Source organism: Pleurodeles waltl, chromosome 2_1, assembly GCF_031143425.1.
Source record: "Pleurodeles waltl isolate 20211129_DDA chromosome 2_1, aPleWal1.hap1.20221129, whole genome shotgun sequence".
NCBI classification, from domain to species: Eukaryota; Metazoa; Chordata; class Amphibia; order Caudata; family Salamandridae; genus Pleurodeles; species Pleurodeles waltl.
The window spans coordinates 300,250,025-300,268,942 of record NC_090438.1 but is presented as its reverse complement, the minus strand read 5'-3'; the positions used below and the strand labels follow the sequence as shown (position 1 = coordinate 300,268,942).

The 18,918-nt window shown below is 43.0% G+C and overlaps 1 protein-coding gene across 7 annotated transcripts in view; it reads right to left on the bottom strand.

Annotated features, from left to right (window-relative positions):
* The window catches only part of MBNL3 (muscleblind like splicing regulator 3), a 525,152-nt gene that overhangs the window by 92,120 nt on the left and 414,114 nt on the right, over nt 1-18,918 (bottom strand). For all 7 annotated transcript variants that reach the window (XR_011199288.1, XM_069212526.1, XM_069212525.1 and 4 more), the window contains exon 5: nt 7,377-7,607. Coding sequence is in view for 6 of the 7 variants with exons in the window: in XM_069212526.1 (XP_069068627.1) it covers nt 7,377-7,607 (231 nt within the window). In the remaining variant the exon portion in view is untranslated. The remainder of the gene's footprint in view (nt 1-7,376; nt 7,608-18,918) is intronic.

Genomic DNA, 18,918 nt, shown 5'->3' with positions numbered 1-18,918 from the left:
GATAGGGTTAATCACATGTGAGGTAGCCATGTGATGCAATTACCGGTAAGTAATTGCAGTATTTCTCCTCGTGGAAACCTGTTTTTCCGCTTGAAGGTTAAAAAAGGGAAAATGTGCAAATGTTTCGCAATGTTTTATGAAAGGCCTATTTTCGCCAGAAATTGTTCTGACATGTTGTGCAATGCTATTTCGCCGTAAGGTCACGCAGACTAGAATGTGTTTGTTAATGACAGCAGCTTAAATGGCTTCTCCCCTTACAAGCACTCCATTCTCTCTACCATGATAATAAGTGCTCCAGGAGTGATTGCAGGCTACCTGGTATGGTTTTAATTACACTTAACTAATTTCAAGAGAGTGCAACTCCTCCTGCCTATGACATCACTAGCTGCATCAAAGCTACCAAATGACTCCCTGTCACTGTGGAACAAAAAATGTCCTAGCTAACGAGAAGGAAAGTTTCAATTCTATTAAGGACACGGAGGTGAGGATTATGCATAACTTTCTTCACTTTATTTCAACAGCAGATTCAAAGAACGTAATAAAAGTAAAAAATATGCAAAGACTACAAGTCCCATGAACCTTATAGTTTAGAGTCTGTAATACTCCAATCACAACACAGCACAGTGTATAAATAGGTATGACGTCCCTTCCTGTTCCTCTTCTTCACTCGGGGAAGTTAAAGATGAAAGTAGGTTAGTCCATTCCTTGATTATTGCCTGTGCAAATAGAATAATTATAAACACTTTATCCAGTTCATTATACAACATTGATAAGATTCATAAGAGAAAGTACAATGCTGAAAGAAAGATAATTAGTCATAATGAGATTAATTGTATGCAACAATCAAAATTTAAAGCATTAACAGCATTGCAATAAAAGGTTACTTACTAGAGTAAGAGAAATAACAGTAGCAGGCTATGAAGATCAAATGCCTGGGTGGGATACTCCGCGCCTCTGTGTCCTTAATAGAAATGAAACTTTCCTTCTCGTTAGCTAGGAAATTTTTCATTCTATTTCAGGACCGGAGGCGAGGATTATGCAAGTTTAAATCTTACTTACAACCAGAGATGCAGGTTCTAAAATAGGTTTAAAATATAACTTTTGAAGGTGGAATCCGAAGACCAATCCGCTGCATTCATGATGTCGTCAAGTCTACCACCTACCTGTATGGCTTTAGAAACCATTGCTCTTCTGGTGGAATGAACTCCAAGTCTATGGATGTCAATACCTGCCTCTGCCATGATCCATCTAACCCACCTAGCAATAGTAGGAGATGAAACTGCTTTAAAGGGTTTCTGTAAGGCAATGAGAAGTTGATTCTCACCCGCAGGTCTGACGTCCAACGTAATGTCCTCATATGTGTTGATACAATTTACTACACATTATTTTTGATGAAAAAGCCGGATAAGAAACCACTCTGATATTGGTTTTGGTTCTCCTAGAGATAGTGAAAGTTACACCTTGCAGAGTAAAGGCTCTAGCAGAGAGATCTAAGGCTCTAACATCAGATACTCATTTATAGGAAATGAGACAGAGTAGAATCGCCAATTTAGCCGAAATTTGTTTACGAGATAAGAGATGATTATCGTGCCACTGGGAGAGGAAATTTCAAATTACATTCATGTCCAATAAACCTGAATATCTGGGCTCAGGGGGCTTAGAAAGAGGAATGCCCTTCATTAACTTACATACCTATGGATGTTCACCTACTGGTTTGTTGTTGATGGCTATATGTCCTGCAGATATGGCTGACCTAAAGGTGTTAATGGTACGATAAGCCAGACCACAGTGGGCAAGTTCTGCCAAGAAATTTAGGATATACGTAAGTTGTGCCCCCAACAAATCAATATGTTTTGCCACACACCAACGATTCCATTGGTTCCACGCCAATCTGTATGTGTTGGTGGTACTAGTGGACCAGGCCCGTTGGATGAAGTTATTAGCTTCATTTGAAAGGAGTCTGTTTTTCCAACATCCCCGGAAATCCTCCAGCCCATGAGAAAAAGATGACCTTGGAGAGCCAACGGGTGAGGAGACCCTTGGTGATCAAGAAGAATCGAAGGGAATGATGGTAAATGGATCGGAAGATCCCAAGACAACTCCATGATAGTCAGGAACCATGCTTGAGATTTCCAATCGGAGTCATTAGAATCAAGGACGCCATTTGACATCTTGCCTGAGCTGCAACTCTGGAAATCATTATGAAGGGGGGGGAACGCATACAGAAGGTCTTTTGAGCAATCTTGAAGAAAATAATCTATTGCTATTGCTCCCGGTTCCGGTCTCCAGCTGACATATCTCGTCAGTTGGTGATTGAGACGGGATGCAAAAAGGTCTAGATTGCAAGGTCCCCACCATTCCATCAGGGCTAGAAAACTTTGCAGATCCAAATTCCAATCAGTGCTGTCCGTGAAGTTCCTGGAGTTCCAGTCTGCTACTGTGTTCTTAATCCCCGAAAGATACTCTGCCACTACGAGATCTGTTTCTGAAGGCAATAATGCCAGAAATATTTCACTAGTTCTGAAAAGGCCTTCAATCGAGTGCCTCCCAGTCAATTGATATACTGGACCGCTGATATGTTGTCCATCCTCAAAAGAATGAACAACACACCTTGTCCTTTGTGAGGGACTTGATTGCAAAAGATCCGGCCAGGAGTTCTAGACAATTGATATGGAGAGAGAATTTCTCCTCTGAACATCTGCCTCCCACGGAAATTTCCCCACATCTGGCTCCCCATCCCAGACGACTGGCGTCTGATTCTATAGTCATGTCTGGTACAGTACCAAAAATCACCGTGCCATTCCAGGCTTCCATACGGTCTATCCACCATTGTAGTTCCATTTTTAGCCTCTGGAGATAAGGAAATCATGTCTGAATAAGTTAGACACTTTCTGAGGTGAGAAGCTTTTATTTTTTGTAAAGCACGATAGTGAAGAGGACCTGGGAAGATGGCTTGGATTGAAGAGGATAGAGGTCCCACAATCCTGGCCAACTGACAAAGTGAAATTCTCTCCCTTCTGAGAACCTTGTTGAGTTCTTTCAGAATCTTGGAAAGCTTTGATAATGGAAGGCTGAGAGAAGCTGTGACAGAATTTATGAGGAAACCTAGAAAGACTGTTTTTTGGGTTGGAATTAATTCTGATTTAGATTCATTGGTCACAAATCTGAGATTCTGAAGGAGAACAAGTCATGCTTAGATTGGAAGTGAACTGATTGGTCCATCAGAAGAATATCGTCCAGATAAATTATCATCCTTATTCCCCTGGTATGAAGGAATTCTACTACCAGCCTCATGAGTTTGGTAAAACACCATGGAGCTGAGGATAGGCCGAAAGGGAGAGTTTGGAACTCGTATATGTGACCTTTCCATGAAAACTGAAGAACTCTCCGGTGAGGAGAAAAAACGGGGACTGAAAGATTTGCATCTTTGAGGTCCAGTCTGATCATCCAATCATTTGGAAGTACAATATCCCTCAATAGATGAATGCCTTCATTTTTGAAGTGCTGATAAACTATCCATTCATTGAAATCTCTCAAGTTTATTACAGGACGAAAACCCTTGTATTTCTTTTCCACCAGAAAAATGTTGCTTAAAAACCCATTCGGATGAAGAGTAGATCTGCAAGTGGCTTTTTTTCGGTAGGATATCTTCAACCTCTAGATCTATGAGATTCATCTCCTGAGATGGGAAAACTAAAGGTCTGGGCCGAGAATGCTGTATTGGAGTGCCGTAGAATTCTATGTGAAAACCACAAACTGTTTGAAGGATCCAAGGATCCTTTGTTATTGTCTTCCAAATTTGAGCAAATCTCAGAAGCCTTCTCCCCAGTTCTAGAGGGAAAGAAGGGGTAATGCTTACCAGAAACTCCTACTGGTGCATTAGCTCCTCCTCCTTTGGCTCTGCCGGAACCTCGAGAGGGATAGAATGTTCCTTAAGGCCATCATTCAGCCATTGTTCCTCTTTGGGTATCCTCTAGAGGGGCCTTGATGGTAAAGACGGTCAGAGGAGCGACCCCTTCCTCGTCCGCTCCCAGCAAAAACCTTAAAAGGGAAAATCTTTTTAATAGAGTTTTGGGCTTTGTCAAGAGCCGAAAAGGTTGCTACAAATTTGCCTAGTTCCTTGACAAAGGGTTCCTCAAAGAGATTTCCTTGGGTTATAGCTCCTGCCTCAGAAGTAGCTACCTCGCCAAGTTTGGGGTCAATTTTAATAGGAAGGGATCGCCTGCGTTCTGCAGCAAGAGGACAGTTGGCATTCCCTAAGAGACAACTAGCTCTTTGAGCCCAACCAGCAATAACCTCTACCGAGAGTGGGGTACCGGATTGCTTAGCTTGCTCCGCTAATTGAATAATCTGGGTAAGCGGGCCAACTACATCAAGGAGTTTGTCTTGGCAATTTCTCCAAGATCTGTCAATACCCTTTTTAGGGTCTTTAATGTATTTACTAAAAAATGTGCATAACTTTGGGTCGATGTTGGGAGTGACTGCTACCTTGCCCGGTAAAGAGGGTTTGGGATATTCTGCCCTAAGTTTAGCTCTGACCTCCCTCTCTACGGGTTGGCTTATTTTATCAGCCACATAATCGGCTACCTTAGGCTCAGGAACGCATTCAGAAGTCCTGGGATGATAAATTTCTGAAGGGTTAAACATATTTGAATCTTCTTCAGGAGAATCTGGGGGAACGGAGATAGGACCCCAAAGTCTACTCAATTCTTGTTCCTCATCTGAGGAAAAATCAGCATCTGAAACACCCTCCCCTCCAAGGGAGACCCCAAATAAAGGGTCTGGATTTTTTGCGACAAAGTCGCTCATTTCCACAGTATTATCTTCCTCCCGGTAGGGTAAATGTTTGAGCGTGCGCGCACTCTTATGGAAGGTTTCGGTAAGTTTATCAAAACCTTCCAGGTGACCTGCATCATGCTTTGAGGCCTTTTTACCTCCTAATCTAACCCCACTAGGGCCCGGTTTGGATTGAACAGGATCAGTAAAAAAAAACTGTATGCTCTTTGCACGCATATCATCCTGTTCCCTAAGAGGTGCAAGTGCACTGGAAATAGCCATAGAAAGCACTTGACTCACCTCTGGGGGAAGACGTTGGGAAGGCCATTCATGCTGTGCACCCTGAAAGGAAGCATTTTCGTGACCACTAGATTGGTCCATTATAAGGGTGAGAGCACCAAACTCAAATAAGACTATAATAGATTTTTTTTTAAATTATGTCCTTTTTTAAATATTTTTTTTATGTAGATTAGGACAAAATATCCTAAAAAATATATACACCCAAATAATAAAAGGGCACCCCCCTCACTGGTGCTCAAAATTATTCTGAGAAGAAAAATATATATATTATATAATGAAAAATAAATTAGTCACTAGATGAGGCAATTTGCTGAAAAAAGTGTTCACCAACGGTGTCTGAGCGAGGGTTGGTTCAGGGAAAACGAACGTGTGACAGGAATTAAAAGAATTTCCTGTCAGCGTTGCCCTGAAGCGCGCGTCGTCATCAGCTGAGGCGCTCCGTAAGAGCCACCTCAGGAAACAGCTGATGCGCCTGACAGTTCGACAGGAAGCGCGCGCGCACCTCCATCGAGGTGCGAAAAAATGTCAGAGAGTAAGCGCTTGGGCCAAAAGCCTACTGCGCTTAAAGAGCAATAAAAACAAATATATAAAATACACACAGTTAAGGAAAATATACGTTATTGAGATTGTACTTAACTGACGAGCAGTGAAGAAAGAGGAACAGGAAGGGACGTCATACCCATTTATACACTGTGCTGAGTTGTGATTGGACTATTTCAGACTCTACCCTATAAAACTCATGGGACTTGTAGTCTTTGCATATTTTTACGTTCTTTGAATCTGCTGTTGAAATAAAGTGGAGAAAGTTATGCATAGTCCTCGCCTCCGGTCCTGACATAGAATCTTTTACAAATACTTACTTTCAGATGTACTAGTTCAACTGGATCAACTGATGTGAACCAGGACTACAACTCCCAGAATGCATTAGCAGCATGCACTCACTGTGACAAGGAGCCCTTTGATCACCTTAATGTACGAGGAGTGGAAACAAGTTAACTCATCATTGCAATTAGATCATTTGAAAAATTAGAAACCTGATCATTGACACTTAATTGTTTTGTGTATTTCAGAGCAATGCCTGTTTATAGAGGGAATGGCCCTGGCTCCTTGTGACCTGCGCATGCACTTACTTTGCCTTGACCTATGATGCCATGTGCCGATTTGCCACCCAGCTTATTTTTCCTTTAGGGCATGGGTACTCGCACACATTTTCTCAGGAGCCAAAAAGTTTGGTCTGTGATGTGCCCGAGGGCCGCATTGATGCCAGTGGACGGGCGGTCAGGTGAGGGGATTAGGAGGATTGGCGATTAGGTACAGGTAGGTGAAGAGAAGGATATACATCTAGTGAGTAAATTGAGCAATATGAAACTAGAAAACCTGGGATTAATCTTGGCTTCTCCACTTTTCCAAATTGTGTGATGCTAGGCAATTGCTTAATTTCACTTTCCCTTCTTTTTTTCATTATCACATATGAGGACAGTGACATTTCAGGGTCTGCACTGTACAAATCTGCTCCCGTATTTTATTTAATGAACTATAATGTTGTTCATGTATAAAAGGAACCCGGGCCACTCAAAAAGTGCACATAACATCTGACTTGCCTCCTTAATTCACTATTCGCGTATTTGTCAGGGTAGGGGTAAGAATTAATGTTTCTAAATTCATGTTTGAAAACTATCACTTTTAAATTAATACTTCTCATTGCAATGATATAATAAATTATACTTAGGTTCTGCATGTTAACTTAATACACTTTTTGAATTTTGAAGCAGCTGTTATATTTTTACACTTTTGATGCAAGATGTCTTTAAAAATGAACCTGTTTCTGAAGTGAAGCTCAGGACTCCCTAGTTACTTCCTTTCCTTAACACAAGTTAACTTTGAAATAAAGGATTGCTTCTCTATTTAAGATTGTTCTGTTAGAGCTGAATAGAGTGAACAGCAGCCCTGTACTCCTGTTGCCCAGGGGGCCTAATGTAAAGGTAATGGGGGCCGCATGCGGCCCCCGGGCCGTACTTTGAGTATCCGTGCTTTAGGGTAACCATCTCATTCCGTGTAATCACGAACACTATTTCCAGCCCTACGCTTACCTGTGAGATGCATTCTGGGAATTGCAGTCTTGGTTTACTTCAACTGACCCAAATTCACTACCATAGATTACATCAATTGTTTGTTGGAGAAAAGCCCTGAACTAGAAATAGTGTCTATGATGATACTAAGTGAGGCGACCTCCCTAACTTCCTTTCAGAGCTTTTCTGTTCGCATGTTCTGAAGTTTGCACAAGAAGGTCACGCACTTACCATTGCAGCAGTCTGGTTCACCTGGTGCTGAGCCGCCTTGATTTTGGCTTGCAGGTGCGGCGGAGGGTGAAAGTACTTGCATTTCTCTCTTGAGCATCGGCCTTTGATGTAATCCATGCACACTGTAACAGTGTTCTCATTTGTGTCAATCATCGCGATATCTATAGGGTGGGCGTAACGGCAGTCGTTCTCACCACGTGTGCAATTTCCGCGCTGAAATTCTCTGCAAACCTTAAAATAAAAACAAACATAACTTGCATCTGAAATGTGCGCATTATACTATGCTGAAAACGGTGGCATCTTGTATAGCAAAGAAATCAAAAGTGAAAAATTATTACTTCTCCTTCCTGAAGTTCTTCTTCTTTACAATTAAGGTACTCTATGTGCAACAACTCTTTTGGCAAATATTTACCAAGAATGCCAGCATTTCATGTAATCTATAACAACTACTTCCAGCCACAAAGGTTATATAGTTAAAACACTTCTCTGCTGACAAACTTATTTTGGGGATAATTTTGATTCGTTTTGTGAATTCATATTTCTTATAAATGTTTAGTTGACCATTTTCATTGCGTGCCAAATAATTCCAATTTATGCTATCCCCTTATAAGCCCTATAGGGCTATTCATTTATAGTGGTTGGACATTATTTTTAATCTGATACATTAATACATATATTTTATCCATAATCATTTGTATCTGCTACAGCATACAGTTACTCCACAAAATATTCTTATTCTGGGTTGAAAGTCTATCCTTTATGTGGTTATATAGGTGGAACCTCAAGTTTCATTGGGCCTCATACACAAAGCTATTGCACTTGTGTAGGAAATTGATTTTTTGGGTTGTGGGGGTGGTAAACCTTCTCAAGCAACTATCACAATCCTTGCCAGAGTGAACCACAAAAAGCCACTAAATTAAGCCTCTATTAGCTCAGCACAAAAGCAGCGAGGCATTAACTTAGAGGCACTGCGTTAAGAATTTATGCAGCACACAAACAGTAATAAAGTGAAAACACAAGAAAAATCCCACACCAATTTAGAACAAGCATTTGCATTGTAATGGGTCTCGTATTTGCTTGACTTAGAGTTATTAGGGTTGTAAAGTCCTAACTGGACTTTTATTGCCACATAAAATGAAAATGAAAAGTAATACAGTTTTACATAAGATACCCGATTTAAAGCACCACGCAATGATGGTGAAGGAGCACACATAACGAAACAGAAGTTCGCTTGCAGTCAAACGTATCAGCAAATGTGCAGCGAGATTGCGCTGCTCAGGAAATAAAAATAAAAAGTTAGTCCAGAAACCATGCTGAAAACATGAAGCCTCTTATGTTTTCAGTAGTTGGCCGTTGTGCTAGAGGAGGGCTAAACACCAGAAAAGGTATGACGTATGCATGACTTGCACAAATAAAATCAAGTAATTTTAAAAGGCAAGCCCACAAGCCAATAAAACTGATGGGCATGTGGTGGGTGTGGTTAAAAGCCCTCAGACAGATAACAGCAGGCTAGAGTGTTTGCGCGCTCAAAACTAAAAGTAGAGAAAAATATATTAAATAATTTGGCACAAAAACTAATCTAATCAGTGTAATCAGAGTTTTAAATGTTACATTTTTCTGTGAAAAATAGTGCCGAAAAGATCAAAGCGCGAACCAAAGTCTCCTAGTTGTGAGAGAGAGGGGCAAAGTTAAAAGTTATTGCCAAATGCGATGGAGCAGTGTTCGGATGCACAAGGTGGACTGGACCCCATCTCAGCTTACCTACGGACTTAGAAGAAAGGGTCCTGAGAAGGTAAATTTCAGCAGGGCAGGCAGCCAACAGAGTCTGAGGAGGAGCTGTCGTCAGCGGGAAGCCGCTGGACAAAGTCAAAGTGAAGATTTTACATTTGGACTTTGTCACTTTTTTGAAACACAAAACTCTCCAGCAGGACGAAGCAGCAGGCTGTAGCCAACAAGGTCTCTACGAGGCTAGATACCCTTTCTTAGGGGATCCGGTAAACAAGATTTGCTGCTGCGGAGAAGAATGTAGTGGAAGTTAGCACAAAATTAGGCCAACTGGCAGTGCACCTTGGGGACATTGGCAAGCAGGTAGGTCCTGGTCTCCTGTCGGTTCTCAGGCCACTTTCTAGTTGAAATTTTTTAAGTCCCAAGTTTCACATTGTGACTGTTTGAATACCTTTAACATCACTTCCAAGGATCCATGACTAGTTGGACACCATTTGGAGGGCGGGACTCACTTCAGTCGGGGTCCAGGTACAGGGTTCCAGGTCCAAGGTTGATGGAGCTTGTTGCGCCCCTCTAGTTAGAAAACAAGAGCAGCCAACTATCCATTGGAGTCACTCTGGTAGTCCTGGGTTTAAACAGCAAGGCATGCCTCAAATAGCAGGGCGATCCTCTGAGGGTAAAAGGCAGGCTTCAAGCCGCAGGACAATTCTCTGAGGTACAAAGTAGGCCTCAAGCAGCAAGGCAGCCTCCCGGAGTACAAGAAAGTCCTTTTAAGTGTCGTCCATAGGTCCAGGAGTGAACATAAGAGTTGGTCTGAGGGTCCAATATTTATACCTGGTGCCAGTCTTTTAGGTGGGAGAAAACTCTAGGTTATGTGACTTGTCATTCTAGCCCCATTTGCTTCTGGAAATTCCCTTCCTTCCCCCGCCCACAGTAATGTGACACAGGCTTCAGACACCAAATGGGTCGGACAAGAGCATGCCAACTTTTTAAAATCTGACTTTTCCACTAAAGATAATTTTAAATGACATTTTTTTAGATCAAAAATGACATTTTAACGTGTTCCCACTCAAACGTTATCACCCATTAACTGTCATCATGTATGCCAAAGTTATCCTATAGGAGAGGAACGTCTCACAATAGTGAAAAACTAATTTGGGAGATTTTTTTTACTACCAGGAGAGGTAAATTTAAAAACACATGTCCTCCCTTTTAAATGTAATGCATCCTGCCTTATGGGTAGCTTATGACCTACATTAGGAGTGACGTATTTGTATGAAAATGGAAGTTTAGGCCTAGTAAAAGGGTTATTTTGCCAGGTCAAATTGGCAGGTTAAAACTACACACAGGTTGCAATGCCAGTCCTGGTTAGCAGCGGTAAAGTGCAAAAAGGCCTAAAGCCAATAGCACCAATTTCAGCAAACATGAGGTGATTAGTCAGGAAGGTTGGGGGACGACCACACCAAAGGTTATCAGGTATAACAGCGTGCAACTTTTTTAGAGTGTAAAATCTAGTTTGTTATTCACAGAACACATTTTATCATCTGTCAAGTGATGTATCCGTGTGAGTAACTCTTCTTTTCGGGAACGTTCCAGGCAGAAATGCCCACAAATGTGGACATTTCTGGGTATTCAAAAATATTGTCTGCCTCCTTTCTGGCCAGGGTGTGGCTGAACATTTACTCTTGTCAAGAGAAGGAGTAAATCCCTTTACAGTATTAGAAGGGGACTGTGACACCTAAAAAGTGACAAAGGCTGGGGGAAGTTGTTTTGCAACAGAGAGAAGTATTCATCCTTATGGAGAAAAAAAGAAACAACGTTAGCAAATGATTACTCCCGGAAAGATTTGACTGTCGTAGATTCTCAGGCATAGCCTTCAATAGTTTAATACATTTCAAATAGCTGGAAATCTGCACTTGTGGGTTTAGAAGCCTGTGGATGAATAATTCCGTCTGCTTTAAAGAACTGGGCCCAAAATGCATTTCAAATAGCTGGAAATCTGCACTTATGGGTTTACAAACCTGTGGATAAATAATTCTGACTGCTTTAAAGAACTTGGCCCATAATGTCTGTATAAGCAGGTTTCAGCAATCACCCATGGTCCCATAACCACTAAAATACCTGAGTGATTGATGTACATCAGACACAGACAAATGCCGTTTTTATTTTCTACTTTATTTTCTTACCAATACTAGTGAGTTTCAAAATAGAAGAGAAAGTCATCAGTGGCTTTGCAAACAACCATTTTCCCTGAAAAGGTGGCAAGGCATTAAAATGCTTTAGTTTTAAGTGCCACACCTACTGACACTGTTTTTGGAATGCCTAATAACATACAGGCAGCAGTATTCTGAATGATTTGTAGCTTTTTTAACACTGTCGTGGAGTACCTAAATAAAGTACATTACTGTTATCAAGGCGAGAAAGGTTCAAACCTTGAATCACAATTCTATGTGTCTCCTCCAGGAGCCACTTTAGCACCTTTCTCAGGGCTCTTAGGAGGCCAAATCAATTAACAGCCAACTTCATCACTTTGGAGGCCACAGTAAGCTTAAATTTCACTTTAGGGGATGGCCGTTCTCCCGGAGAAGGAGACCAGATGATCTGATCTCAGTGTTGAATTGTGACCCAGGACCAGGGCCTCAGTTTTGTCACCATTCAACTTCAGGCAGCTGATTTTCATCCACTCAGACACTTTCTCTAGGCAGTTATTTAGTCTTAGAGAAGTGGAGACTATGGGGGTCATTCCTACCCTGGTGGTCCGAGACCGCCAGGGTAGGGGACCGCGGATGCACCGCCAACAGGCTGGCGGTGCATCCAGGCCCATTCTGACCGCGGCGGTAAAGCCGCGGTCAGAAAAGGGAAACCGGCGGTTTCCCGCCGGTTTTCCCCTGGCCTGCAGAATCCCCCATGGCGGCGCTGCAGGCAGCACCGCCATGGGGATTCTGACCCCCTTCCCGCCAGCCTGGTTCTGGCGGTTTTGACCGCCAGAACCAGGCTGGCGGGAACGGGTGTCGTGGGGCCCCTGGGGGCCCCTGCAGTGCCCATGCCAGTGGCATGGGCACTGCAGGGGCCCCCTAACAGGGCCCCACATTGATTTCCAGTGTCTGCATAGCAGACACTGGAAATCACGACGGGTGCAACTGCACCCGTCGCACAAAAGCAACTCCGCCGGCTCCATTCGGAGCCGGCTTCATCGTTGCTGTGGGTTTCCCGCTAGGCGGGCGGTCGGCCTTTTGGCGGTCGCTCGCCCGCCCAGCGGGAAAGCCAGAATGACCGCCTCGGTTTTTGACCGCGGTACGGTCTTCTGGCGGTTCCCGCTTGGCGGGCGGCGCCCGCCGCCCGCCAAACTAGGAATCACCCCCTATATCTGGTGACAGTGTAACATTCAACTGCGAGTCGTCTGCATAAGAGACCATCTTGAAGCCAAAGGAGCATATAATTTCTGCTAGTGGGCTGACATATATATTACAAAGCGTGGGGCTCAGAGAGGAGCCTTGGGGCACTTCACACTTCAGTTGATAGGTGGTTGACAGCAACAGCCCTTTGCTGACCTAAAAACTCAGTTTCTCCTAGAAGGCGGTAAATCACCTTCAAACTTTCCCTGCAATGCCTACTTCTTCTAATCAATGTAACAGAATGGGATAAGACACCGTATCAAAGGTGGCACTTAAGTCAGGAGCAAGAAATGAAAAATCTACTCACCAGAGTGCCAGGATTTTGTAAGGTGAAGTGTCTGACCCATGTGAAATGAAAGGCTTTTGGTATCAGGTTTTTCCTAACACCCAACATTTATATAACTAACTCAACTTTACAAACATTTCAAAATATATTTCAGTAGCTGTGAAAGACCATTTCTGTGTGATGAAAAAAATATTTTAATAGAAAGGAAAAAAAAACAGAACACTTTACTTGGAGATGTGCAAATGATAAGTGTTTACTGAAACCCAATGTTCACATATTGTTATAGTTTTATCAGTAAAGTTGCAAGTTAGTGGAAAGGTTTTTGGACATTTCTTGGAAATGTACTATCTTTAAATGATAGTGTACTACCATATCATGCTTTAGTAATATATTTACTCCTGCCCTGATGGCAAAGCTATTGGTAAGCTAAGAGGCAAGTCATGCATGGATCATGTGTACCCTATGTGTGGGCTAGATTTATTAGACATGGAGAAAATGTTTAGTGTATATAATCAAACAAAAGAGGATTTTTGTTACAGCAGAAATGCTGAACTCAAATATTTGAAGGTGAGAATGAAGAAAAAGGTGACTGTAAAATACAATATTTGCCTGGGAACACACAATTTGAGACCCGTTTCTGGGTCAAGTAGATTACAGTCAGGTCGAGTAGATTATTCAAGCTACTCGACCTGCAGGTCTAGTAATATTTTTATGATTTTTCGAGGCCTGATGAGGATTAGTGCTATTGATACACCTTCATCCATACTTATTTTGAGATTCTCTGTGGCTCTTAAAAGAGCTGTTTCTGTGCTGCAGCCTGCACAAAAACCCATCAGTGTAGGATGAAGAATGTTATAAATTTCTAGAGGACCATAATATATCTATTAATTAATTTCTCTACTATTTTACTAACTCCTGGCAGAAGGGACACAGGTCTGTAATTTCCTATAGTCTCCAGATCAAAATTGGACTTCTTTAATAGCGGACTGATGATGGCATATTTCTGTTACTATGAGACATTACACTTATCTAAAGAAAGGTTAAACAGTTAATGAGTGAATCATCACTTTACCTCCCCTTAACAGAATATCAACTGGAGCCTGGTCGAGCAATGAGCCAGACGTTACTGACCTTGCCACAGCAATAACCTCCTCTTTGGTCAATTGCGGGAAGATAGAAAGTACTGAGTTGATGGCATTAACTCTAGATTTTCTGTCCACCATAACCATATCATCTGATGATCCTGAAAGGGCATAATTGATGTCCCTCACGTTCCCAAGAAAGTGTTTCGCAAGTAATTCATACCATTCAAATGATACGGTGGGCCCACTTTCTGGGGTATCATGGTTCAGAAACATATTACCTATATTGTAAAAACCTCTCTTGAGGAGTTTGCTGATTGCTTGATCCTCTCTGCAAGATTACCCAACTTTGAATTGGGTGCTGGTATTTATTCAGGAATGCTTTATAATTCTGTTTGCTTATCTCATCATATTTAATTCTCCATTTCCTTTATTATCTTTTGCATTCTTTTTTTCAGTTGCCTTAACACCTGTGTAAACCACCCATTTTTTTCTGTACTGATCTTTTTTTGCTTCCTTTTAATGGAATTAGGTTGTCTAGATTCTTTGTAACCCACTTTTTGAACCCAGCTTACACTGTTGAGACCTCTGCATCTTCAACCATTCTCTGAACTTATCTGCATAGGGCTTGCTGCCATTTGGAGTTCTCAAATTAGACCACTGCCGAGAGACTTTAGAGTATGAAGTTCTGGATGCATGGTTTCATACTATTGGGATCAAGAATGGGATGATATAGCAGTCAGTCCAAACTGCTGCTAGAGGCACCACACTACCTCATTAGATATATTTGATAAAGTTGGGCCCAAAGCGTACCCCTTTTCAGATGTTGGGAATTCACCAACTGTGGTAGAAGGATTACTGATAGGTCGTGCAGAAAGTTGGCATCCTGTGCAAAACCTGTATTATCTACATGAATATTTAAGTCACCCAATACCATAAAATTGGCTATCTGAAGACTGCACTAGTGTATTGGGCACCACCCTCATAAACTCTACAGCCGATCAAGGTGGCTGATATATCAGCAGTTCTGAGAATGTAAAATTGTGGGAGAGCTTGATTGAAAATGCGTGGCTTTCACTACCTGGGATTAGGGTTGGAGTAAATTTGCATTCTACTTCATTTTTTATGATTACAGCAACCCCTCCCACTCTCTGATCAGCCCTATCCCGCCTGGCCATTACATAGCCTGGTACTAAGGCCTCTTCCGCAAACATCCCACCTTCTTCCGTGAGCCATGTTTCTGATAAATAAAATAAAAAAAAAAGGGGGATACCGGCTGGGTGTCCTCTAAGAATGTAAACAGTTCCATTCTGTGCTTTGGGGAGTGAGCTACAGTTAACTAGAAACATTTGCCACCCACACTTTGACTGGCTATTTTTACTATATAAAGAGATACCAGAATCCACTGTTTCTGTCTGCTCTGTCATCTCCAGAAGATACTTGCACCCATGGTATTTGCCCGGTAAGCTAGCTTGGTCCAGCAAATGCTGACAACTTACTCGCAACTGATTGCTAAGGCTTTTCAGCTCTGTTGCTGATCATCTGATAATTCCTGGATTAACTGCTTTAGGACTGGTAGGGTTGCTGACCCCTGACCCCAATTGGATGTGGACATCCGCAGATGGGCTTGCCTTTGGTGCGCCAGCGACATGCACACATGCGCTGTGCATCCTCGCACCGGCCGCCATTATATATTATGGCCTTGGTAGCAACTAGAACGTCAACCGTCTGAGGCAACTCATGCAAGTAAAAGAAGGACTATTGGCACTGAACACGGCCAATATTCCCCAACAGTAAAAGCCCCTGAGCAATGTCCCTCACTGATCTCAACCCCAAAAGTGCAAAGTGCACAATAAAGTACTTCACCAAATTAAAAATGTCCTTAAAATTAGCCCCCCACACACAATAACCGCACCAAAAGCAGCTGTTAAAAATAGTCTCAAATCGCACTAACATCCGCAGTTACATAGGCCCTCATTCTGACCCTGGCGGATTGAATCCGCCAGGGCCGAGGGCAGCGAATGCACCGCCAACAGGCTGGCGGTGCATTCATGGGCATTCTGACCGCGGCGGTAACGCCGCGGTCAGAAACGGGAAACCAGCGGTCTCCCGCCGGTTTCCCGCTGCCCATGGGAATCCTCCATGGCGGCGCAGCAAGCTGCGCCGCCATGGGGATTCCGACCCCCTTCCCGCCAGCCTGGTTCTGGCGGTTTACACCGCCAGAACCTGGCTGGCGGGAACCGGTGTCGTGGGGCCCCTGGGGGCCCCTGCAGTGCCCATGCCAATGGCATGGGCACTGCAGGGGCCCCCTAACAGGGCCCCACATTGCTTTTCAGTGTCTGCTTAGCAGACACTGAAAAGCGCGACGGGTGCCACAGCACCCGTCGCACACCTTCCACTCCGCCGGCTCCATTCGGAGCCGGCATCCTCGTGGAAGGCGCTGGGCCGGCGGGCGATCTTTTGCAGATCGCCCGCCGGCCCAGCGGGAAAGTTGAAATGCCCCTTCTGACCGCGGGGCGGTGTTTGGGCGGTTTCCGCCCGGCGGGCGGCGTCCGCCGCCCGTCCGGGTCGGAATGAGGCCCATAGTCTTACCCGCTTCACCTTCCTCTAAGGACTAAGGCTATCCACACCAAACCATTTTTGTAATCTTATTTTACCATGGGGTTCCAACTCATTTGGGAATCAGAGGCTAAATTGCTGTCTAAATAAGGTTTTGCAAACAGTAACTCTCTATCTGTAATCTATCCTGTGTGCAGCCAAGTGAACTAAATCAGTAGCTTTTGTTCCCTTAAAATAATACATGTAAACCACATTTGAAAAGTAGGGAACACAATGAAAATGTGTTTATTTACTGAAATCATAAGCTGATGTTTAGAGAAAAAAACAGTTGAATTTCCAAAATATATTTAAAACTGATATTTAAGTGATGAAAAACCAAATGGTGTTGGGGAGACTATTACTAATACTATTAAGTTGGTGTGAGGGGGCCACTGCAGCTATGACTGTTATTTATTACCAATGCAGAGGCATTCCATATTGCAAAAGCTTTTTTCCTCATTGCTGCTGGCAACCATGCCTGTTGCACAGAGGTGGATACTGCTAGTAATCTTCCATATGGTGGCCACTAATGTAATCTTGCCTGATATGGTTGCTACTACAATATTAGTAATTTAAGAGGATTTTCATTTAACATGCGCATCTCTTATTGCAGAAAAGGTTGGAGACCTCTGGTCTAAAGTGATCAAGCAAAAGGACCTTTCACCTCATGCTGGATGTTATTTACGATTCATGGAACAATCACTGATACTTACTTTTCTAGATGGGAATGGATGTTTCCTGGGAAATGGTGCACTTCGCACTCCTGAAGTCCCTCATTATTAGGGTTTTCAGTCCCAATCTAAACAGGGGTCATCACAAGGTTTTTTGCCTTGCACATGATTATGGACAATGTATAGTACAGTGAATGTTATGTGGACAGAAACAGGTTGCTAGGTAAGATTGTTACTTACCCTGTTACTTACCCTGTAAGCATTTGTTCGTGGCATGTAGTGCTGTAGATTCACAAGCTCTGCATACTCCTGCCACCTAGTGTTGGGTCCAGAGTGGTGCATCTTGTCTTTCTTCAAAGAAGTATTTTGAGTCACGAGATCAAGTGACTCCTCCTCTCAGTGATATTGCACATGGGCATCAACTCCTTTGTTAGATTGTTTTCTCTCCACTATCAGGTTCGGATGTGTGTGCCTCCACCCCACCTTTCGACTTTCACGGCTACTGTCTGGAGCTCATTACCACACCCAAAATTTCCCCTCGCACTCACGGATTATCGCATGAACATTTGACGCTTCTGAAACAAGAGGTCCAAGCCCCTTTTTGCAAGAGGGCCATAGAACCAGTTCCTCCACAACACCAAGGCTCAGGAGTATAGTCCCTATAGTTCCTGATTCCAAAAAAAGTACACGTCCCTCAGACCAATACCGGACCTCCGACCTCTAAACAAATACATCCTTTCAGAACATTTCCACATGGTCACTCTTCAGGATGTCAGTCCACTTTTGTGACTGCTCTAGATCTAAAAGACGCCTAATTTCACATACAAATTCACCATGCACAGCGAAAGTACTTTAGTTCGTCATTGCAGGCAAACACTATCAGTTCAAAGTCTATCCCTTCGGGGTCACTACTGCTCCCAGGGTTCCCACAAAATGTGTAGCAGTAGTTGCAGCTCACCTTGTATTATGTCATTCCCATTACCGGTTGCTACTGATATCTGTGTTATTTCCCCCAAATCAGCCTCTTTCACCTGGGTACTTCTCCCACCTTTTACCTTGCTTACTTAATCCCTCTAGCAATATTCCAAGTTCAAAGCAGCTTCTTAACTGCCGAAACAATGCAATTATTCATACATGAAAAGTCATCTTGTACTGCCATTGTTCTGCTTTGTATTATGTCTGAAGCACAAGAGTCAACTTCTTGGATGTTGATTAAATATTTAGGTGATCTGATGGTGCCTTTTGGTCTAGTTAAAGACTATTTTAGCTCTCTCGCCAGAGCTGTTGTACTTAAAGTAATACATAAATATATACCTACAAAGAGAGGGGCTGCTGGTCGGCCCCACTGCGGCCACTGGTGACTTTAAGTGTCATTTATTGTTACCTTCATAGGCTAGGGCTGTGAGCTAGCTCAGTTCACTCATTACCTTTATTCCCACAGCCATTTGCCATTTAGCTCTGCCCATGAGACAGCCAGTTGTTGAACAGAACATTAGTCGAATGGCAGGTTTTTGTTGGTTCACATTTGCTTCCATCCTTGGGATGGGGCTGCACAAACATGCAAGCAAAGATTTACTCTCCAGGCTCTGTGCCTGCCGTTCATTCAAATGCAGGGTGAGGCCACTAAAGACTTTATTATTGCTAACATGCAGACAGTCATCAACAGATCTCATCACCTGTGTGCCACAACCCAATGTCTCCTTGGCATATGCAATTCCAGCTGCATTTTGGCACATAGTAATTCTGAGCACCATCCAGGCTGCACACTGTCTTTGTGAGCAAAAT